The 25,446-nt window shown below is 45.3% G+C and overlaps 1 protein-coding gene across 1 annotated transcript; it reads left to right on the plus strand.

The window, feature by feature from the left end:
* The first annotated feature begins 428 nt into the window (after window positions 1-428).
* LOC128895808 (salivary glue protein Sgs-3-like) lies at window positions 429-1,341 on the plus strand. The gene is made up of 2 exons (XM_054158736.1): window positions 429-641; window positions 733-1,341. Exons 1-2 carry the CDS (start codon window positions 519-521, stop codon window positions 1,339-1,341), a joined length of 732 nt encoding a protein of 243 aa, XP_054014711.1. The 5' UTR covers window positions 429-518.
* Window positions 1,342-25,446: the final 24,105 nt, after the last annotated feature.

Below are 25,446 nucleotides of genomic sequence, written 5' to 3' on the forward strand. Positions count from 1 at the left end.
GATCTTAATGCCTTTGCGAAAAAGATTTACGAGCTCGGATTCATTCTCGCTACCAAATGAATTTACTTGCTTCCCGAACTTGCAAAGCCAACGCGAATCCAGATGAAAGTACCCTCTGAACTAAAACCGCGATGCGACTTTCGCAGCATTTAAATAACGTAACGGAGGTTAACTAGGTTAATGTAAATAAATTCAAATATAATAACTTACAAAGAAGTACAAAACTGTTTTTCTACGGTTTGAAGAGCTGATATCACCCCTTTAAAAAAATTCATATTATTCCCAGAACAGTGAGAGGTATTCGAAAGGAGATAAAGATCGTTACACAACTTGTTGTTGTCGTTCGATGGTGGAAATCTTGGAGTTAACGTAGTCCATCAGATATCGAGGAATTGTTCGCACTGTCCGATAAGGAGAAGCTATAAATGTGATCTTGCTTCGCTGCATAGCAGATCCGTTGTGGCGAGCGTACATTCGTGACAATTAGTGTATCACAGAGGCTGCAAACATCTGCAAACATGAGGACCTTAATTTTCTTGGCGACGTGTTTATCTCTGATCGTCTGCGTATGGGGAAACAACTTAATTCTTGGAAAACGCGTTTCAGGTGACAAGTTAATAGAAAATCGAGTCGTCATCAAGGTAAGAAATGCATTGCGATTAATAAGTTGCTCGTAAAAAATCAACTTTAGGCATACAATGACGCATACAATGCATACATTTGCTTTTACAGCCAAGAATTTTTGGAAAACCACAAATAGGTCTATGTGGTGCTACGGCCCCTCCTGGTTCTATCATTTCATTCGTCAGTGTGACGACTCCAAATCCATGGGCAGTGGGTATCAAACGTGTTAGAGGAGGTCTTATGTCGAACTTCATAGTCGTATCAGGAGTTTCAAGACCAAGTATAGGAGTTGTAATGAAATGTCTCATTTACTCTACACCCATGAAGAAACCAACGACAGCTAGGCCCACAACGACAACACGAAAAACAACCACGAGACCAACAACAACCACGACATCAACAACAACCACAACTACAGAGCAACCTTCGACTACCGAGTCCACCACTTCAAAACCAACCTCGACCACTTCGACCACTACTTCAGAACCAACTACGGCCACTTCGACCACTACTCCAGAACCAACCTCGACCACTTCGACCACTACTTCAAAACCAACTACGGCCACTTCGACCACTACTCCAGAACCAACTACGACCACTACTTCAGAACCACCTACTTCAGATCCATCAACAAACACTCCAGAACCACCTCCCACAACCACTGAACCGTCTGAGACCACCCCTCAAGAACCAACTACGACGAGAGTGACTAATTAAAATGTATACTGTGCAACACTATGATATAAATTATTGATTATTCTAAAAAATTATGTTCTTCTCATCTATAAACTTCGTTACCCTTGTATATAGACTAACTTTCCTCCTAGATGCGACAATTTTCACTGCAAATGTATCTTTGAATGTTCCCGAACAATTTATCCTTCTTCCGTCGTTGAACTACGAACGGAATAAATTAAAATTCCCACGAGGTGTTTAACCGTTGGAGCGAGCTAGCGCACGGAATAACGACGTCGACGACGCTTACGTATTTCAGGTACCATTGATTCCGTGACGGGGATGTAATTCAACGCGCTTGAAAATTCTAAGCACAGACGTTTCGTTGCTAACGCGTTTCTAGGAAATGCTCCCTGGGCAATGGTTTAGGGCTGCATCGCACGTAAGCCACCACTGTTAGTTGATTCGCTTCATCATCCGCAACCGACCGCAACGCGTCTTCCTCTCTTGCTCTTTTTCCCTCTCCATCGCACATGCGCCACGAACCTAGTTCTACGCTCGTGAAAATTGTACTCCAATTTGGTAAAATCCGATTTGTATGGATGGTTGGAATCGCGATATCGAGGACTGGATATCGAGTGCTGGCTCCTGTGGAATTTTGATGGCATTTACGGGGATGAAATGGTGTTCGGAACCGCCCCTTTGAAAAAGTAATTTTTCCCGTCACGCTGATCAGCGCTCCGCATTAAATATTTAAGCGAAAATGGAAACGACCAGCGCTGCTTCGAGTTCCTCCAGTAATCGTTTCGATCTATTACTGTGCAAAATATAAATACCTGCTCTCTCGGGGTAAAACGAATGCACTTCTACCACCTGGCGCGATGACTTTATTAATCGTTATAATGGACCTGTCAACATTCAACCGTAATAAAAATAGCGAACCTGTTCCACAGTTTTTCGAGTTTCTCGTTTCCACATTTCTCGAAAGTTTTTATTATTATTTTAATTACACGAATCGTTTCAAATTCAATTAACTTGACTGTAGCTAATGACGATCCAAAATGATCCAACGTTGAAATTAATCTAATCGCGTCAAGTACTCTTATAGATCGCTTTATCGACCTATAAGATTTAGCGACTTAGCGACTATATCTATTTCTATAGTAATCTGTGACTTTCTAAAAGCCGATTATAAAATGTTATTTAAGAAATGACGATTACACTGTTTTCGGTAGCGCCAAATATCACTAATAATTCTAGTTATGCCTAGATAATCCTACTCCCGATGTTCATCGAGTCGGCCTGTTCAATTTTGTCCAGTCTCCCTAGCTTCGATTCGCCTGGTGAAAAATTCTCAAAAGGGAAACGTCGCGATGCCCCTCGTGCAACGATTACAGCAACAAGTGAGAGCTGAAGAGTTATTGGACCCAAAAGCCTGTAATAATAGCCGCCCTCTGTGCAACCGGAGTCGAGCGGAATCGACTGCTTTTCTCCATTTTATTCCGGTGCATCTCGATGAGAGAAAGTCGGTACAAGGGAACAGCTTGCCGCGCGGAAAATCGCTGCACCGCGTGTCTTCGCACGAAATGTGCACGTGCCGTCGCGATTACAATAATATTTCTTTCCTCGCCCTGAGCAAAATGGTTCGAACGACCCTCGTTCCTGGGTGTTTCGATAATTACCAACGACGATACAAAAAACCCTCAGGAGCTGTAGCGGTGGTTGTAGCTACAGTACGGGTTTAGCAACCCCGAGGTATCCGAGCTAGAGGGGGGCCAGTGGGCCCCATTAGACGAGAAGTAAGAGATACTTCAAACAGTATTAAAACGATGCAGGAGTCATATAAGATGATAAGAAGAATGATAGTAACTATAACTTTGAAACGGGAAGGGGTTAACTCTCATTGAAGGACTTGGTAGTGTTGTTAATCTAAGAAGGTAAATGACACGAAAGGATAGTTAACTCTTAAATGGACAATGTTGTTTTTAAACAACATACTAAACATCACAGATAAAATTGACCTTCTTTTATTTTTTTGTAATTTTGACAACTAGTTCTTATTTCTGAACGAATTTTGAAAAGTATAGTAAATTCATGTCTAGATTTTTTTACTTATTTTTCCTAGACAGTAATACATGTCTATTACACAAATATATTTTTTTAAAACGTGAAACAAAAATCGTCCATTTAAGGGTTAATCGAAGAGAAGAATTTACATATTTTGCAAATGTTTTTCACCGCGAAACCACCCGTCTTTGTCACGATTGACCAATGTCATTAGACGCAATGTTCGATTCCAGTATATTATGTCGAGACGAAATCAATTGGCTACTCAAGGCCATTCTGGGAACTCCCCCGGTATTCTCTTTCATTGGCTCTGCCCCTCTTCCCGACCTGTCTCTCGATTCTTCGCGCAAACCTGCTGACGCACGCTTTCCGTTCTCCGCAGGGAGAAGCAATCATGGCGTAAAAGCAGAAGTCGTGACCGTCGAGATTTACAGTCGAGGAAGTAGCATGGCGCGGCCAGTTGATTTTGATCTGGCTATAGAATCTCAATTTCAGATACCTCATTTTTTTTCGACCCCTCGCTGCCGTCTTTATGCTTTCGTTGCACACAACGCACGGAATGCTCGCGACTGGTATTGTGAGCGTGTTGGTATTACATTAACATGCCCGCCACGAAACTTTTATCGACGCCATATACCGGAGTTATTTCCTCCGTGGATGCAGTCTATCGGCGTATCGCATGTAAAACAGCGGTCGTCGCGCGCCGCGATTCATCTTTTTCACGCCCAGCCCGGTGGCTTGTAATTTTTCTGTAGGACGGAAGTTTTCGTGTATCCGATCGCACGGGTGTCTTGTAATTCTCGTTGGGTCGGAAACGGTAGTCGGTTTCCGGACAAACTTGTGACAGAGTTCAGACTTATCAAACGTTTCTCCGCCATTGATCGGTTGACGAAACATCCAGGAACTGGTACCTTCTAGTTTTCGCAACTGTATAAAATCTTTCACTGGCTAAATTGAATATTTGTAAAACATTTACACGTGAACGTAAATCGTAACAATTCAAGTACTGAACATGAGAGTAAAACTATATTGCTTTTGCTAAAGAGATATACATATTTATCTACGGAAATCGCTGTTCAACTTGCCCATATTTCTAACATCCGAAATTTACAATAATGAAAGAAACCTTTTCACGAGGACGATCCATACAATTTTACCTATGCGGAGTGCATGAAGCAATAAAGTAACAATTTTTTAGAAAGAGAGGAAATCTCGTCAACGCCAGAACCGTTTTCGAACGGTATCGTTAATCTCAGTTTATTTCGCGTCCCGTTATACATCGAACCGGCAAAAAAATCCGGTGACAAATATTACAGAGAATTATAGTCGATTTTTCGCAGTGTCGCCCGACTTTTTGCCCTGGCGAAAATAAAACGCGCTCCGCTCGCGTAGCTCGGTCCACAGCGCGGCCCACTGAACCGAAAGACTTTAATTATTACCGTCGAATCTATCTCGCACTCGTACCCGTCAAGTCGGATGTAATGATGAAATTATACGAAACGTTCGAGCTCCGTGCGATTAGTTACCGGGCGCGCCAGCAACGGAAAAAGCTGAGCCTCGATGAAACGACGGGATCGTGTATGGATGGACATTCACACGGAAGGCTTGATTATACGACTACTTTCAAATAGAATGTTTAATTGTAATATAAGCTAGGTGAGAATAGAATTTTGCACGAGCCTCTTTGACCGAGATAAAGGAATAATAAGAAGCAACAAAGCAGGGAATATCATCCAACTGTAACACGTTGATTTTTACGAAACTTGGTAGACAAGAGAGAAAAAAAATCGGCAAATATGATTTGTAAAGAATAGCAACCAAGTGTCACCAAACGGTGATGTTTGGCAAGTAGTAGAGCAAATACTCTAGAAAAAAAGTGAAGTAGATCTGCATGGTCTGGCCACAGTTAAAAAATAAAGCAAGAAAGCTTAATTGACGCGCTGCCATCGGACGCCATTTTCTCGTAGAATTTCTTTCGTTAACAATGCGTGACCGTGGTCAGGAAGATGTGGCAGCGCGCCATGAATCTCGCATTCTCTCCACGGATGAACGGAAACGCGATAACATTGTTCGGCAAACGCGATTCAGCGAATCGACGGGTTCGCGGCGTCTGGTAAAAATGTAGCTGTCCGAGTTTTTCTTGGAGCGAACGCGGTCCAAGGTATTCGATGTAAATGCTCGCGCGACAACGCAGCCCCATGAAATATTAAGAACGCAAAGGCGAGGAGCAAAAAGCAAGATCGAACCGAGGCTTTCCTCGGAAGCCCCTATTGAAACTCCTCTACGTCGCTTTGGGAATGGTATTTGCGATCGGTTTACCGATTCCGTCCTTTAACGGCATAAATCTCGTCTAATAAATGCACGCGGAGAGCGTGCGCCCAGGATCCGGATACGGTACGTAAGTCGAACACCGTTTATCATTCAAAGTCTTCATTTTGTCGTATCAGAGTCACCTGAATCAGCGGAAGGTTCTCGGAGTGACGAATAGGCGATAACTGAAGTCATTTTGTAATATTATGCTGTGTGATGCTGGAATATTCTGTCTTGTACTTTATTTTACTGTATCGAATTTATTATTCTGTACTTGTCATGTTTATATGGGCCAGGCTGGAGATGCCACTCATGGAACGCGAATATATGATGTGTTGCTTTGATGGTGCTAGTTGTAATGAATTTTAGAGCTTTTAAGATAGCGTAGGCATCGGCTGAGAAGATAGGAGTTGCGTTGGGTAGGTTTTGATTAGAGGTTTTCTCCTTGGTTACGATTGTAGACGCTTACATTTGTGAGCAGACGTTAACTCGAAATAATAGTGGGTTACAAGAATCTCAAAATTCCTCCAAAATCTCATCTGTCATCTACCATGAAATGTGATCGATTCGACGTGGAATGTCCCTTCGGCGATAATCCACCGTGAACGCCACTGGATGTAAAATAAGGGTCGATCACAGTACCGTCGCTATGTTGGCACGCGTGAATACGCGATTCCCACAGTGCATCCAGCCACTTTATTACGCTAATTGTGCCGGTGCATCCATTTGTCAAATTCCAACGTAAGGGTTTTCGGCTCGTGCCCTAGCTGGTTGATCGCGAAGCGACTGCGAGCCATGCTACCGTTCTCTCCGCGTTTTACAACCTTCCCCCGTCCCGCGTTTCGCTGCACCAGGGGGTTACTCGTACGGCGTGTAATTTCACGCTTACGAGCGTGCACGCGTTTTGCATACTGGCTGTCGCACGGGTGCACGCACGCTTGCTGAAATACGACGGAGATCGAGCGTAGTTATGTCGCGCGCACACGAGGCGCGAGTCCCGTCTACTTCCACGTTTTACGCGCTGCCAGCGATACGTCATCGAGGAAACGCGCCAGAGCAGACGAGGTTGGCCACCGAGAAGTCGGAAAGCGTAAGTTTGCAGAAACGAGTCGTCTTGCTGCTCGCACCGTGCGTTTTACGCATTAGTTTTCGTCAAATTTGAATATAAGGGTGCACCAGCCCTCAACAGTATCTTTCCATCAACGTAAATGTGAAAAAGATTAGCTATTCTCAGCTCTGTCCCTTGAGAACAGGTCAGACTAGAAGCTCTAAAGCGACCATGGATTTACCACTGTCTCGTGCCCGAATACTTCGTGCAATGTCCCATAACGCACGCGCACACCCTTTCGACGAAGGTGACCTTCAAATTTTCCACGCGTCGCGATCGAAAGTGCTGAGTTTTTCTTTATCGTCGAAACTTCTCTCCTTTGGGAACAGTCGTGCAATAAAAAAGTAAGCTGGCGCTGGATGAAATCTTACGAGACTTGGAAGTTTTTCATCTTGCTGCTCGTACTAGGGTCACCACCCACCGCTATCTTGGTTCGTTCATTTTCTTGGGGAAAAGCTTCGAAATGTCACCTTCCAATTGCACGGAGTTCTTTTCTCCGCGGCGCTTCGCTCCGCGAATTTCCTCCTCGGGTGATGTACCGTGCTTCCATTCGCGATCATTTTCGAATAGCCGAGATAATGAAGCTATGCAGACGACGATAAAATTGCGTTCAGAACGAATCGTTGCTCGAGCAAATCCCGTGCTTCCAGCTTGCCGGCTTATTTACTGGAACACAAATATTTGCAAAGAGCGCGGCCGGTTTGCTTAAAATTCGATTTGCATGTCGAATTTCCGGTCCGCGTCGTCTCTCGCGTTTAACTTCCCGTTCTCCGTCGATTTGAGCGCGCTACGGACAGTATTGGGCAAATTTTAACCACGGTAACGAATCACAATTGAATTAATCGCATATCGTTAACTACCAAGTGTTATTCTTCTCTGGAAGGTACTGTAGATTTGTTTGCGATTTGAAGAAAGAGAAATACTTAAATTTTCATATATAGAAAGAGTTAAATCGATCTCATCCCGAGAGAGACATCATGGACTCGAAGATCGTATCTCCTTCGACTTGTCGTTCAATGTCAAAACGCGAACGAGCGTAAGTGTTAGCACTCAACTTTCAGCTGCCAGTTTTCGCTTTCGAGCGCGCGAAAAGCATGCCACAAGTTTGAATATTTACCGTCGTGATGCAGGAGTATCTTCGGGCTGCCGAAGACTTCAAAGTTCAAGCCCCAGGGAACTTTTTTGCATACTTACAGCGGAAACTCACGCCTGAAATTTTTACCGCAACTTAGCCGCAACCGGAGAGTCTTTGTACCGCGTTGCGAACTAGGTGGCAAGTGCTCGTGAAAGAAAAAAGGCCGAATCGGGGAAACGACCGCGAAGACGAACGATAGGAATGGCAGAACGAGAAGTTTAAAGAACCGGTGTGATGTTTCCAGCGAGTAATTCGTACTCTTGTAAGCGAGACTTGAAGTGAAACAGAGAACGAAATGAAAGTCTTCGCCCTGGGTACCGTCACCGTCAGGACGTGCCACGGGCTTCGGACTGCTTTTAATTCTTGTGACGTTCGCGCGTTCTTTTTCTTCACAGAAGTGCACACAGATGGATGATTTGACACGGTATATTTACCATTTGTTGCTCATTTATTTCTAAACAACCTAGAATCGCGAACGAACTTCGTATATTGTCCTGTATTTCTTTAAACCTTCATCGACCTATTTAAAAGTGAAATACAGTGTGGAGCAGCAAACATCTTCTTCTCCAAATCACCACTAGGTTTTGCGATGCGACAAAATCTCTCAGGGGGAGGTCCTTGGATGGTAGAGGCAAATATTATGATTTGCAACCGAATCATGGTTCATCGCGCAGCGAAAATATCCTGCTTTTCGGTGGTGTCAGTGTAGCGCAGGAATCCCTACTATCTAGTCAAATATTTTCCTTTCGAGCAAACATTTCGCGAAACTTCTTCTACGTTATCGTAACTCGAATCGGGCATCGAGGTACCATTTTCCAGACCTTCGTTCGTCGCATCGCTCTTCTACCGTTCTGGAAACCCACAAAGACACGAGCGACTCTCGCAAACGAGAACTCGAGTAGTTCGATTCCACTCCAAAGCTGTATTCGTGATATCCGCAAGTTAGGAAGACAACGCCGCCCTCTTACGTCTATCGAGAGTAAACAATCTCGAATACAGCCCTCTGTTATCGCAAAAATATCCATAGCAAACATGTTCGAATCGAGGAGAATCAGCATTTGTAGTTGAGATCGTACAGAAAAAGAAATATAGAAATAGTACTAAATACTTCTAATTATTCTAAATCAATTTTAATTTGAAAACTTCAAAATCGTCGTTGCTATTCGAGTCTATATTCCAACATGTTCTCTGTATATTTTCCACCGTGTATACGTACTGGAAATCATCGTCGGTCGTACACGGCACGGAGGCACGCCGGATGCGAGCCTCGAGGTCCGCCGTTCCGTCCTGTTCTTCGCTCTTTCTTGCGGTTTTCTTTCTGACCTTTCGGAACCGCCACGGGGCTGCGAAGATCGTTAACTAAAGTGGGTAATCATACCCACCGGTTTCACGCCGCAGCCGATCGGTCGTCCGGTATACAGGGTGGTGAAATTAGACGACGCGAGACAGAGGCTACGTGCCCGTTCTCGTTTCATTTCCAGCGTACACACGTGCGCACCTGCGACACCAATCGAGATCCGTCTAGTTCCAAGTGCTCGCAGAAACAATTCCAGAGTAGTCGAGTCTCGAAATTCTAGTCTCCTAAAATTAAAAAAGATGCATCTTCTTTTTATTTTTCTCAAATAGTTTTATTTCTTTAAATTTTGGTTTGAATGTTGGTTGTACACTCGAGTTAGAGCGTGAAGATGTTAACGTTTATTACCTTGAAACTGATTTGAGCCAGAAGCTTGTAGATATGGCTTACGAGAGAGAAAGCTGGTCCAGCATTCTGCTGCCACACTCGAACATCGTTTCTAAACTGTATGGTCGGTAATCGATGGCAAATATTCGAGAGAATCGCGGATGCAACTGTGTTCGGTCGTGTCGGTCCGCAGCGTTTCGAGGCCACGAAGATGCCTGACACGTTGCAGCCAACGGCGTAGAATCTTGGCGGTAACGACGCCTGTAACGAGGAACAATTTACCGAGCCGATAGACACTGCTTCGGTGCCCCTTTAAACGTAGAACACCGCATCGGTTCCCCGTACTGCAAATTGTTTTAGAAGAGCTAATAGAGGAAGCATTCGAATGTCTTCCCGATGTTTGCTGAAAAGCTCTGCGGTGTGATGCCGTTTCGTCGATCGGTGCATGCTTGTTCCTCTTGTAACTCGTCTCTCTCTACTAATATTATAAAGAGTTAAAATTTGATCTGATTCTAAACATTTGTTCAGTAATAAACATCTATACTATCCCTTAGTAACATAGGCTACATTTTATTTTGATAAAAATAAGGTTTCAATTCGAAATCTCTTCTTTGGGATCAGTTAAAGCTGCGTAGCGTTTTAAATTTAGCCGCGATGCCAAGAAATCGTTAGAAATATTTTTACGGGGAGGCGCGTTGTCCACGGAAGCATCGTAAAGGTCGAACAACGAGGCAACCCACATCGTAAAGTCTGTAAGAAGCGTACGAAGTTTTCGATGCTCGAATAACGCGGAACGTGGCCTCGGATCCGCGCGGTGTATCGATGCGAACGTTAACGCAAAACCTTTTTACACGGTCTGCCGATTCGTCCCGTGTCCAAGGGAACGCAGACGCGTTGGCAAACTTTACATCGATCGTTCCCGACCACCGTAACCGCTCGTCGATCGTGCGTAATTAGAACACCCTGTAGATAACCCGCTGTCTCGGGACACGCATACGCACAGGGAGGCGAGCATATAATTATATGCCTCGAGTCGGCACCTCGAAAATGCTGGCTCGTTAGCAAATCTTGCGAACCGCGCAAACACCTGCCTGATTGTTAATAATTTGCCGCGCTAGAAGCCATCGGTGTCGGCATCCCCGCGATCGGTTGCTCGACGCATGGCGGGCCCAGTGTGTAAAAATGATGCGCCTGGTGAAGGATGCCCGGGCCAGTTAACACTTTTGTATGCCGAGAGAGAGAGGAGGATGTTTAGCCGGCGGTAATTTCGCCCAGTGGATCGAGATTCCTGTCTCTCGAGCCCGCGCCCGTCGACCAATCGCCGATCCTCGTCCCGTAAACTACTTCGGAGCAAAAGAACCGATGGTTCCGACGATCGAGCAGCCAGCCGAATTCTTCGAAGGGGAGCAACGGAGATCTCGCGTCTCCTCGAGTGGGTCGTGAATGAATTTCGAGGGAAAAGTCGTGAAATTCATCCGACGATGATACGAAAATTTGTTCCCACGATTCCGTTCGTTTAATCAGCCCACCAGGTAGCTATTAATTAATTAGTTGGCGAGAACAATTACCGTCGTCCTGTCGTTCGTGCACGCGAATACCCGACGCGCAATTATTCCGTTCGCATGATCGCGGCCCGGGCTCTCGCCCTATCGTCTGCGGCTCCGGCTGGTTCGGCTTTTCCTTTCATCCACGGCCAGGCGCATTTCAGCTTTCAAATGAACGCATATTATTACGCCCACGTTACGTTCCCTTCGAGGTCGGTTCACAAGCGGTAAGTGTCGAGTCTTCCCCCTTCTCCGATCAACCGTTGCTCTTTTTATCGTCGAGGCGCATCTTCGCCATCGGGTGAAAAGCTGTCCGCGCGATCCACGAGTTTATCCTCCGACGTTGTTGTCTCAAGCTTCATCTGTAGGAAAAAGTCCAAGTATGTACGTCCTCGCGACGGAAGAGACTCGAGTGAAACGGAGCTTCCGGGGTACGGTCTTGATGAAGCAAAAACGAAGAGAAGGCTAGTAGATATGATCGTCGCTCCTCGGGAAAGGATAGGCTGCAGTTCAGTGGTCCTCGGACATTAAAAAGAAAAATGGGAACGACGTGGGAAAGCAATTTGAATGAATTAGTTGAGCGCAGGGGAAATTTTCTCTCGGCTACTGGATGGGGGGCTCGGTCTCGGAATCGAGTTAAGCCTGCCGCGTTAAATAATAACCGACGCCCTCGATTATCGCTCGAAGAGAAATTGTCACGAGCTTGTCCGATAGCTTTTCGCGACCTGCTCCCTCCTTATCGAGCGAAGTACCTCATTCTCGACGCCTCATCGAACTCGGTTAATCGAATAATTCGTGGCAGAGCAACTCGTTCTCTTCCTCTATCTCCTCTCAAACGTCTCGTTACGAGGCTTACCGATAAACGTACCATTATTCTATATGTCCCTTGTAATAGGGCCGGATCTAGAAGCTTTGCTTAAATGGAGCAAAGGTGCGATATACATTCTGATAGTACATATTATTGTACATATTATTATAGATATTGATAGTACACTTACTTTTGTGGTAAAATAAGAGGTTGAATTGTAGTAAATATTCCAACATCCATAATGAACATCATTACAGATAGGCATCACGATTTTACATTCGACTATGAATATTTATTTACGGTATCATTATTATCGTATATTACTCCAAGTATCAAATAGAACCTCCATTCCGTTGTTAAATTATTACGATTAACAGTTCGCAGATATCGACAAATAACACGGATAATTGACGCAGTGTCTCGATTTTCGACACACCGTTGTCGGGCAGCAGCTAATTAGCAGATGAGAAGAGACGTTCGACGAACTTTTCCGTATTCAATTTTTCGCGTCGTTCTTAATTAGCTTCTCCATCTCCCCGTCCTAAAATATCGCTCAACGAGTGTAATATGCCTTTTTGTCCCGTCCTCGTCGCTTCATCTCGAGGAAGGGTTCGCTAAAAACTCGAGTAAAACATAACGAGCCTTTTTCAGGAAAAAGGAGAAACGAAAACGTCGATTCTCGAGGAGAAGTTTACAGAAATTGAATTACTCGTTAAATTTGTATCTTGGCGTTTTGAAATTGAATTTTGATACGTGTTCTCGCCGTTACTGGTATACATATAGGAACTGACAGGAACTAACACACTAACAGTTGTTGCGGCTATCACACGTGATGTGTGAGTGACCATTAAAGTGTTAATACAAGTTAATTGATACGTATTTAACGAACAATAACCTATTTGTTGCATTGTATCGAGAATGAGAAAGGGAAATAGGGCTTGGGACTTGTAACGAAACCGTGTCACCGGGTATAGTCCGTGTATTCGGTATTTTTCGAGGGCGAACGTCGACGGTGTGATCGTGCACGAGGAAGCAGTCCCTCGGTTCGGGAAAGTGGGTTAAATGTACACTCGGCACGGGTCTATGTAATTTAGCAATTTCCTCTGTAAAATGTTTCAACAGCGCAATAATTACGATCCGACCGGGTCGCGCGAGAGAAACACAATACGCGCGACGTCAACAATTGAAGCATTCGAAACGACTCGTTGTGCTGCAGTTTAATGGAAATCTGGAACAGTTGTTTCTTTTGCAATTATTTTTGCGGGCGATGAAAAAAATTTACGTAAACGAAGGGACCAGGAGTACCGATAAACCGCGCATTAACAGTCCAATGGCATTCGTGTCGAGCGAGAAGGGTCGTTTAATCGCTCGTTGCGACTAAGTGCGCGAAAAATGGAGGATCGGTGAATGCGTATAGAAGTTGCGAAGTTCCTTTACCCTGCGATTCGAAGAACCCATTTCAAGAAATAACTAGTTCCCGAATCAAAGAACAGGTGTACTCTCTTCTACCCTCGTCTCCGCTATCTCGATCGCGATCGCTTCGTTCGAGGTTGCCTCGAACAGAGCACTGTTGTCGATCCTGTTTCCACCGAGCGATCCTATTCCAAGGCCCTTTGGGAATCGTTAATCGCGCATCCAGCATCCGGAGAATCGACTCCGATTGTCTGCCTTACAGATATTTCTCCACAAGTACAGTAACACGCTTCCTCTCGTCACAGGCTTGAAACCGAGGAGTGCCTTTTACAGAGACATGGAAATGATTTCGGTATTCGAAACCACCCATGTTTGTTTTCGATGAAAACATAAAATTGTTTCCAGCAAATTTCAAGAAATACCAAAGATAACCGAATGACCGGAAAAAAAGACATTTCCCTACCCTGCCGCGTGACGCACGAAACGCATATTCCGCTTGCCCGAATACACGAAATCGATAACGGGGCGTGTTCAACGTTGCATTTTACATCGGAGAATTACAACGTTTACGGGGAAAATATTTTAGAGAGACGCGCGCCGCTTCGATGCCTATCTTGAATATTAATTCGATACGTGCCCGATTTATTCGGGGCCGTTACCCACTCGTGGAAATCTGCACGTCGATGCGACCGTTGCGTAAGATCGATTTCCCTTGTCACATCTACCGTACCTAGACCGCGTTGGATCTGATCATCTCGTCATAAAAGGACCGCAGACCCTCGCGAGGAGTGGTATATCGTGGGCTGATTACACGTAGGATATCTTTCTCGGAAAATAAAAAACTGAAAATCGTTCAAAGGACACTCCCTTGCCAATCTAACACTTATTTAAACGGTACGCAAAGGTCAAGTTCCCTCGTGTAAAGGATGTAAGAGGAATCAATCGAGAATTACAAATTCTTTGCCCGAGGGCGGATCGACGCGAAGGTCTCGAAGCTCACGGTTTCGATGAGCGCGAGGAAGAGTGGGCTTTTCGACATTGAAAACGAGTATTATTCCTCGCTTGGTTGACAACAAGATCGCCTCGTTGGCCGACGGCGACAACTCGCGGTTGAAAATACGCTTCTCGTCGTTAATTTCTCGGACCCGTTGAACAGAAATTTGCGACACGAAAATTGTTCGACGATTTCACGGGATAGAAACGCGATCGACGCGTTGCACACGGCCGCAGGAGCTTCCGATTTTTGCAGGCGAGCGCATCGCCTCTGTCAGCGAGACCAGCCGATTATCGATACTCTGCCGACGATCCTTTGTCGTCCCTCATCGTAATCGGGACGAAGTTATTATCCTGTCGGCTCGTAAATTCCTCCGCGCCGATCATTAGGCCACGCCTGGCTCGGATTACATTTTAGAAAATCTCCTCGTTGCTCGCCATCTTTCAACCACCGTTTACGCGTCTACTACTCGTGCGATTACTCGACGCATTCGAAGGAACATCGATCAAGCATTTCTGTACCGCAACCAGCTCAAACGCGTTCGATTTTTGACAAATCGGCGATGGATTGTATACAATTTTAAAGGAGGAATATCAAAGTGGTATCCGAAATAAAAAATGGAACGAGAACTTTCCATAGTCATTTTATCGAGCGATTGTTCGAGCAAGCGATCCTCCAACGTACCACGATTTTTCAATTTTTTCCCAAATATTGAAAGTATGCTTCGCAAAGTAAAGCTGCAGTTCCACTTGAAACCGACTCGTCGAGGTTCCGCGACGTTCCTTCTAGTTACGTAACGGGGGAATCGATCCGATTCTGGTTGGCACCGGGAAGATAATCGAGAGCGAGCCAACGGGCGGGATTAATTATTGAGAAGCAAAAGGTTGGACTCCAAGGCGGTTCGGGAAGTCAGCAGTTCGTAAGCCACGGCACGCTCCGAAAGGATGTGCAACGCTGGCAGTTCTCCGCTCAGGTACAATTAAATCCAAGAGATTCCACGTCGGGTGTCTCGGTCCGATGACGAAACCCAAATATGTGCTGCGTCGCGCGATTTTAAACTGGGACGAGGACAGGGCTGAAGATCGAAACGAGGCTGAAGACGAATTCGTGCGACGTCACGTCAACTCGACTGTTTGCGCGTTTAACCTCGACGTCGCGACGAGCGTCTCTGTTTTATGAAAAAAGTCGCGTGTTTCAAAGGACACAGTTATTCTTTGTAATTTTCAACGCGGCGCGCTCTCTTCTATGGTGGATTTTATTATCGATGATGGAGTATTTTTCTACCAGAGTAACGTTATTTTCCCTGCGGCCAAATTCCAAGTATGTGTTTTTGATAAAACGTTTCGGAAAAACAATCGGTATTGTTGAAAGTCTACGTTACGTTATTTGCTATTTTAGAGAGTAACAATACGTTCGTGTCTGTTACCACCCATTTAATCCTTTCGACCCTCGTGGCACATATACACCCTCGTTTAAAAATATATGGACACTTTTTAAGTTCAATGAATAGTTGTACCGTGAATTATTACTAGAAAACAAATACGAAAAAAAATGAACATCATCCGCGCTGGAGCAAATTATTCTTTCTTATCCAAGTAGGGCCTTAAATTTATAGCCAACCCTAATTTAATACGATTAATTTCTAAGCGGGAGACAGATAGAATCCAAGTAGAAGAGAGTCGAGTCGAAAGGGTTAAATGCATAAACGAATAACCGTGGACGTGTCAGTTGGGAAAGAATAATTTGGTCGGGAAATATTAGACGATCGCGATACGCGCGACAACTGTGCGCGATATCGGGGCTGCGAAGTTCCCCGTGCGGAGCGGAGCTCACTTTCCTAGGACTATAATTATTCGAGAAACGGGGGCGGAATTCGCGGATCGAGCTCGTAACTTAGACAGTTTGAACGGAGCAGTCGACTCCGGGCAGAAGTCGTGTCGTGGTTCCCGCGGAAAGTTGCGGATCTCCGGGCTTGGAAGTTCCGTCAAGCAACGTTCGTGCCCGAGCAAACCAAGGAAACCTGCTGCTGCTATCTGGTGGCGTGTTTGTCGAAGACGTTTACAACGTGCCGTACCGTTGATCCGTTCCTCGACAAATACTAGCGCGATAACGCCGCCGACGATATACTGCTAATAACGGATTCCGAGTTTCGACTCGGGATAAACTCCGGACAGATTAATTTTAATACTGTGCGTGGGATGTTTGTCTGCAACGACGACGGGAAGTGACTCGACGTCTAGTTATGACATTTTAGACGTGATTTCCAAAAAAATTTACGCAGACTTTGGCGATCCTCAGGGGCTGCAACTGTGACGGATCACAGTTCCAGTACGGGTTTGGCGAACCCGAGGTATCCGAGCTCCTAGTAGGCACATTGGTCCTTACCGGGCTACCGGCATCCTTAATGGGGGGAAAATAGATTGAAAAGTGTATGCGAATATGTTTTATAAAAAAATAGTAACAAGTGTAGACAGTGCAGAAAAATAAACCAACCAAGAAGGTTTTGGGGAAGATAATAAATTAAGACGAGTTAGCTGTTTGCGTATGGCGTCCTAAATAGACTGAACACAAACGCGTTAAGCGGGTCATGGGATGAAACTCGATGAAAGTTCCGTAAACAAGCGAAGAAATTCTTTACGTTCACCGATACGCCGAAAAGGAAGACGAGGAAGGACGCAGAACTGTATCGGAGTTGGCTGCAGCGGCTTCGTATAATTGAATTTAATCGAAGATTGAAGCGTACGCGGAAAAAGAGACGGAGAGGCAGAGACTGGCACTGAGAGTGGATGTAGGAAAGTTTGGCTGTCCGGAGAAGGATCGGGTTAGGGAAAAGAAAAAATGCTCTGGGCTCCGGGCAGACAGATTGGCCGACTACTAGGACTGACTGGTACCTCCGAGCCAGCAAACTTTTTTCAAACTTTTTCCCTCTTTCTCATCCAACAACTAACCGATCTTCGACAAGCCGAACAGATTACATGGCCAGGCTCGGATTGTACGCCGACCTGGCTCGGTAATTTAAAAGTTTGTAATTCGCGGATACAAATGTTTCGACCTCTGGCCTGTCCGATCCGTGATCGCGATTGCCACGAATCTCTGGAATGGCAGTTACCCGCAACCGAATTCAGCGGTGCAATCAGAGAAAGGGTAGAGGGCCAGCAAATATTTTTTTTTTTTTTTTTTTTAATGTTCACAGAACATTTTTTATTAGATCATATTCGACCAGTAATTACTTTATCTATCGGAGGGTAGTCATTTTTATTTATGAAATACATATATACAAGACATTCTGCCATTCCTTTTATTTGAAATTTCCAGGGTGGGAAATACACGCCGAAGGAGATTTCGAAGCTCCCAGTCTTCGGATTAAACTCGGGATCTATCAGATTCGGAAACTTCGCGCTGCAGTATTAATTCCTCGATTTATCATACTCGAGAACCTCACGCCTCGGATAGAATAAAGTTTGTCCGCGCGAAATTTCGAAATTTCGCTGCTCGCGGTCGAGTCCCGAATTTCGCGTCTCACAAGGAACGTTCAACTTAATCGCGCACGGAAACTTCGTCCCGCGAAACCAGATACTGGCGAGATTTTATACGAGATTATAGATGACAAATGAAACGTCCAACTTAATCGCGACTCGTTTCCTCGGCATTAATTCCATTATTTTGGAGTAGTTTGACTGGCCTGTCCTCTTAACGTCTTTTATCTTAACGTATTTTTATCAAAACTAAAATTTTGTTCGTCCGTCGTCTTGAAGACTCATGGTTGAAACCCGAGAGGTATCAACGCTACTCCGTTCAGGATCAAGCAGTGTTATTACTCGGTCACGATGTAAATCTCGATTAACACGTAAGAGCCGATCCATTGAATCGCCACGCTTCTCGACCATTGTTCCTTTAACGACGAGATATACTCTCAGACTTGGAGCTCCCGCGACACCAAGCCTTTCTTTGTCTCGAAAAACCGGTTGGAGATGCTCGTGGAGAGTTACGGAACGACGCGTCGCGCGGAATCATAAGTGCGACCGTCTGTTGAAATTACAACAATGAGAACGGAAACTGCAACGAAGACAATGCGGTGAAAAATCCTTTGAACGTGTCCGAATCGCGGCAAATTACGATCACAGGAAGATTAACGAATACACGTGTATACTACACCGTGTAGAAACGCAGCAAAAAACTGCTAACTTCTTCCTAAACGAATGATCTCGCGGATATACCAAAAAATCTGTTTCGATTTTTACGACGGAACTGGAGTGTTTTAAATAACTCGTCCCTCGACCTCGCGAAAACATTAACATGTTGCCTAACGGGCGTGCTCGTTCAATAAAAATTCTTGAAAAAGTCTGAAAATTTGGGTCGACAAGGTGGTGAAGCACTTTAAGCGTTCCTCTAATTTCACCCGATTTGTTACGACCTCGACGAACGTAGCCGACGCGTTCAGGACGCAAACGGAGCAACGTCAGTCCCTTGTTCTTCTCATCTCAATTCTTTCTCTTGGCTCGGTCGAGATATACTCGATATAAGTTGATAAAAGTAATTCCTCCGCGGCGGCGGTTAGGTCACGACGGAACTCACGGCCTCGCGCCGCTTACACGGTGTTTACGATTTTTACAGACGCAGCTCATTGTGGTGGCCCTGTTGCACGGGTTTCACGAGTCTCGAGGTGTAAATAACCAGTCGCCGAGATTGCGCTTGATTACAGGGAGTCCGGTGCATTCGGTTGTCTTATTACGGACCTCGCTGGTCTGGGAGTACATCGTCGAGGCGTGAACCTTTGTCCAAATTTAATAATTCATATTTGCGAGGGATCCGGCCAGCATCGCCGGAGATCGTAACGATCCGTCCCGCGGACCGTTCTGGAGGAGATGAAAAAAAATGAGCACCCACCAACGAAAATGGGGATATTACGATAAACATGAGCGGGCTCGATGGGATCTAGTAATTTCTGGCCTATATTCGAGCGAGAGTCTGGCACGATTGGATATTCATAAATAACGATTAAAGTAATACATTCTGGGTGGACATAATCCCTTGGTTTATGTGGTGTGAAACTATCGAGTCAAAGTAACAAGTCAAGAGCCATTTTGCGGTAGATATCGCGATTTGAAATAAAAAGTTTAGTTTTTTCATTCCATGCTTTGCAAGGAGAACCAACCCCTGTCGCGGCACGCGAGAGTCGTTTCCACCTCGACGGACAGGTGAATCGAATAAAGTTTTTCTATTCGCGCGTACGCGGCTCGATTTCGTCACGGCGAGTCGGCCGCGGGCCGAAGCAGTTTCGCGTAGCCAGGACTCGATTTACGGCTTTAATTTACCTCACCTACGCGTATCTCTCCTTTATCCCCACGGGTGAAACGCGCACGGAGTTCCGGCGCGCTCGAGACCGCACGCAATGCATGCTTTATCGAGCGATACGCTTCCGGCTGGCGTGGAAACCGATACTTTCTCGCTGTCGCGATAACGTCCTCCACTTTCGTCCTCGCGTTTCTCTCTGGGCGTACATACCTGCATCGACGAGGTAATGTTTCTTGACCTCGACTCGTCGAGTCGGAGGGTGTCGAATGGGTAAAATTCTTGGCTGGAGAAACACTTTCAACCACGAATAAAAGGTTAACAGATGTCTGTCTATCGCTGGTTCAATTAAAATTAGAGTTTTAATTACAGAATGAAATATAGTAGTGTTCTTCGTTCGTAGAGCAGGCATCCCAACATTATTTTCTTCTTCGTCGTGATTAAACGTTGAGACATACCCTTGGAAAGTATCATAATTTCTAGCTATAAATCAGGTCGACTTTGCAGCGACCACGGCTGCGACCGATAATGAACTCGCTCGTTATATTATGCGGAATCAGTAGGCGAGAAGGTGGAAGACCTGCCTCGATCTTTTTCCATAAAACATCTGCCAGGAAAATTAAAAACCTAGGCGTTCTCGATGAAGTCCATTGAAACGGGTCCGAGGGAAGGCTCGATTACGTTTGGGTTCTTCCACCCCCTGCTGATCCGATTTACATATAAAGCTCTATAGGCACGATTGGAAATATCCTCTCCGCGGTACTGTAAATTATCAACGTCGTTTCGGTGAACCTTTCGGTGAAGCCCCTCGTTTGTATATCGATACATCGCGATGGATCTCGCGAATGCTTGTAACGAACATTTTTCATCGTCGGACAGAGGTTCTTGTCTCTGGGTTTCCCAACGGTTTACCGCGAGCTCAAGTGGACGAACCGAGTAAAAAACTGCTCAAAGCCCGTCGCTCTATTTCTATCAGCCGATAGGCCGATAAACTTGAACGAGCCTGTCGAAGAAAAAGCGTGGAAACGAGACGCGATCGTTGCCCGGCATAATGGATTCTATGGACGGTAATATCTCAGCTGACTGTGTAGCAAAGTTTCTTTTTTCCCTCTCTTTCTCTCTCTTCATCCAGCGAAGCGATTACTCGTTCCGCTGATACGATCGTTCCTACCTTTTTCGCCGTTTCTTCCTGCACCAATGTCGACATCGGAACTGGTTACCAGGGAGGGAACTTCTGCTGGAAGTGTAACGTCGCTCCTCTTCGCATTCCTGTTTCACGCCGCGCCGCTTCGCTCCGCGTTTAAAAACGTAAAAAAACGTCCTTACCGCATAGTCATTTCGCGGTGTACGTTGAATCTACGCGCGACCTCGCTGGTTGAATCGTGAATAACATTGAAATAGACAGATAGATAAGGTTGTTGTTGCATCCGGTAGAAATTGCGTTCTTACGGTGATAATCGAACATGCAAACATGCTCTCTTCCCATAAAGCATCCCATGCTTTAATTGGCCGCTCAGAAGTGTTGTGGTCCACCGATCAGGATTCTAGTGAAGAAGCTTTGTTTCATAACATAAACAACATTTTATAATAATTTTAGACGCACCGAAACTCGTTCAAGGTTTAAGCTTCTCGAATCAGTTCACCTCTGCGAATAAACTACTCCCCAAAATGTTCGTCGGTTTAAAATTCCAGCCACCGTGACTTCGGACTCGGCTGCCTCGCGAGTCCAGCGAACGGGTACGGACGTCAAGGGATCGAACGCGAGTCTCCGCGTCGAACGGCGATGATTTAAAATTAAAACGTAATTGCGCGTGAAATTGTCGATTAACCAGTGTAAATAATTTCCGAGCGACCAGATGAAATTGAGTAAAACAAATTACGCTAGCATCAGCGTCCGCTCGAGCAAGCGGGTGCGAAAATAAAAAGGTCGAAGCCTATCGACGAAATTCGTTCTCGTTGAATTCCCGTTCGGATCGAATCGAGTATTCGGCCCTTTCCCTCCGAGCCGACAAGGGAGAGTCTCTTTGGCTGTCTCCGTTTCGTCGATATCGTTTAAGCTCGATTTATTTTACGATATCGGACTATATCTGCCGCGCGTTCCGCTCTGCGTCCAGGAATGTCGATGGGTATCCTTAATCATTTTTTGCTGGACGCGCTCCGGCGGAGGAAGCAGGACTTCTATAACTCTCCAGCCAGGACCGATGCTTCCGAGAACATCCATTGTCGTCGGTTATCATGGCCGCTCGTGCGTGACGCGGCCAACAGCTCGGTCGAAAGTCACGTTCGCCAGTGTTTCACCTTGATAATGCAAGAATTTCGTCTCCGCGACGACCTACGACCCCCGTCCAAGCTTTTGTCAATGCCGCCGTTTTGTTTTTTCCGTTATCCATGGGGCTCAACTTTTTCAGCCTCGCAGAGATACCTTGACAAATTTCGCAATTATACCGCGGCTAATGAGGCGACACCGTTCGCTGATTAACGACGGGGTGGTAACCTTGCTCGACTGGCCCGGTTATTCGTCAAACGGATGAAGATACGAGTGCCGTGAATGCCGAACGATCTTGTTTGCGGGAAGCAATTTTGTTCGTTTGGTCAGGCCTGTCCGAGCTTCGAGAGCCGAAGAGTCGGAATAATTGGAGCGTGACGGGAACGAGAAGAATCCTTTTCTTTTGGTTAAATTAATTGGTACGCGATCCTCGCTACGATGTCTGCGTCGAGGACGAAAACAAGTCCTTGGGGAGTTTGATATAATCGATATTGTTCGAAAGTAGCATGTTTGCGGAGCGTTGGATATAGTTTGAATAAATAATCCGACGTAATTATCCGAATGAAATTGTTTTAAGCGCATCGCTTATACGGATAATGGTTCGCTGTTTGTAATAAATTATTCCGTTCAAATTGTTTTTCGAAGGTTATTAACTGTTTGGTCGGTGGGAATTGTTTTTTGTACAACGGATCGGCAATTTCAAGCCGACTTTGTGGTGCTGTATTTTAAAAATTTAAAGAATTTTCCACAAAACCGCATAAACGCTTATAACGTAAATTTTATTCTTTTGGTTTGTTAATTTACTTTGCCATAAACGAAACTCGAACCGTGTTGTGGCCTTTATTATACAATATTTATCGATATAACAACGTCAACACGATACAAAAAATTAATTTATAATATTAAGTAACTAACCAACACGTAGAAGAGGACTAATTGTTAAGTCTCGAACGCAATCGACGTTCCATGCAGAAGCACCGTTCATTTCCATACCATGTTTTCCCTTACACGAAGATCAACCGAAAGCTACGTTTTACTCGAAGCGGGAGACTCCGCTTCAAATTCACCGGGCCGCGTCATTTGCATAAATCAACGCACGTTAAATTCCCAAAAAACATAGACCAGGTGTATCATCGACGACGTCCGAACACGCACCGCTGGCTATGCAAATGCCGCGTCCTAGGTAAACACGCGACGCCTGAAAAGAGCGATTCCCGCGGAAAGCATCCCGATTCTCCTTTTCGAGCGCAAGCGAGCATTCCTCCGCTTGCGCGTGTCTCCGATCTCGACCATTTATTTATTCGTCTCGAAAAACAACCGTAGCCTTTCGCACACCAGCTCGGTGCGTGCCATTCCGCGGCACCGAGATGGGAAATAACGCATGGTCGCGCGCTGCCAATCAATGTTCTTGCCGCGCGACAACGAACTTGGCCAGTCCAAGTAGCGGCGGAAACCGTGGTTGGCTTTCATATGCAAATCGCCACTCGCGCACCATGCGTTTCACGAGCCTTTCCTCTGCCCCGAACGCCCGCCTTCGCGCTTTTCGCTGAAAAATGATCGCGCCGACAATCAATACAGGCGTTTAACCTCGCGTCTATAGGAGTTGTTTGCGCTTCGTGTCCCGTCTCGAGTAAACCATTCGCGCATCGCTTTCGTTTAAAATCATGCCTGGAATCGGCAAGTGTATATCAATCGGTAGAATGGAGTCGGTTTCCCTTCGATCGAAGAAACAGACATTAAGAATATCATTCTAAAATTAAATAAAAACAAAAAAATTTGTGATAAATTAGAAACTTGACATAAAAGGAACAAGCTTATAACCATAAATTTGTTCATTTAAATATCGTAATTAAACAAATATTCGATTAATTAAAATTTCATATACATTTGTCCTCCGTTATACTTTCAATCTAAGCGATCAATTAAAAAACAACGAATCACGGAACCCTATTTTTTTGTTTTAATTTAATACATACAAGCTCCAATCGGTAAACTTTTCGATGAATAAAGAATGCATGCATTTTTGGACGTACCGAAATATCCGCATGACGCACGATGCTTGCGTAAACGTGGGTCCGATTAATCGAAACGCGCGCTATTTAACAGGGATTCCAAACAAATCGTCGGGATAAATTTATCTCGCCTCGACGCGACGACAGATAAATAAACTCGAACGGTAATTAATTACAGCCGAAAATCTGCACGCGTCCCATAATTACAACCTTTTCGTTTCCTCCTCGTTATTGTTCCAAGTCGTGCGTTATTAACGCGATCCTGTTAATCGTTAATCAACGCGGCTGCTGGCGTCCGATATAATTGACTAGACGCCGGTCGTTCGAAACTTGCGTTCGTCAAACGATTTTTTTCAATTAAAACGTCCACCGCCGAAGGTGGGTCAACCGCCAACCGGTCATCGTAGGGAAAATAAATCCAAAATATGAAACGTAACTTTCTCTCGCGAGACTTTAATTTGATCGAAAATCCAGTTCGAGAATCGGGGAAGAACATGTTACCCTTTATATCGATACTCATCCACTCTCAGGTCAATTTTGTTTGCAAACGTTGACTAGTGACGTAACTGCTCTCTTAAAATAAATTAAATTTTTATGGAGATTGCCTCCGCTGATGCCTCTTGTTTAGTCGGACGCGTAACCAACGATACGATAGGTAGGTCGATCGCGTAAAGTTTTCACGTTGATCAATGGAGTGCAGCTAATCCACGGTTAATTTATGTACGGTGCTTAACTTTGTTCATTCCGATGGAGGCACGTCTGACTTGTTACGAAGACAGAGCGGAAAAGAGAATAGAAGAAAGGAAAAGAGCCTGGCGAAGGAGTATGACGCTAGAAAAACGGAGTCGAGAAACACGCGAGACGGAGAACAAGAAGAGAGGAAAATCAATAAGGTCGAAAGGCAAGGTCCGTCTCGCTCGTTCTCTCGGTCTTTGGTCGTCTTCCTCGGTCCAGAACACCGACGTCGCATATTAATCTAAACTAAATCGTTTCGTGCTTCGGTCGTCGGGTCGTCGGTGGCTGCGAGGCCGCCACACGAATTTCACGGAAACACGAGCGTTAGCTGCTCTCAGCCCCGCCTGATTATAATTCTGGAGGCAAATACGTCCGTGGCTTATTAATGGGAGGCAATCCTTCTTAAGGTGCTTCGTTCATCGGCAGGAAATTTCTATAATTATTTTCGTCCCGGAGCCGGAGCTCATTAGGTCGCTCGGTCTCGTGTTGCCCCTCCTCTCTACGGTTTTCCACCCTTCCCTCTTCTGTCTCTCGCGTTTCTTGCCTCTTCGTTTCTACCTGCTCGGTCACCTTACCTTCCTAACCGCGGTCTAGCACGAACCGTCGTCGTCGTCGTCATCCTCGTCCACGTTCAGTCCACTCCAATTTTTTCTTCTTTCGACCGCTTCTTCTGCTCCTGCTTCGTCTTGGCTACTCCCCTCCCCCTTCCTTTGCTCCCTTCTTTCCCTTTTTTTTTCCAACCGCGCGAACAAACCCGGTCCACCGGAGTATCAAAACATCTG

Source organism: Hylaeus anthracinus, unplaced genomic scaffold (genome assembly GCF_026225885.1).
Source record: "Hylaeus anthracinus isolate JK02 unplaced genomic scaffold, UHH_iyHylAnth1.0_haploid 5, whole genome shotgun sequence".
NCBI classification, from domain to species: domain Eukaryota; kingdom Metazoa; phylum Arthropoda; class Insecta; order Hymenoptera; family Colletidae; genus Hylaeus; species Hylaeus anthracinus.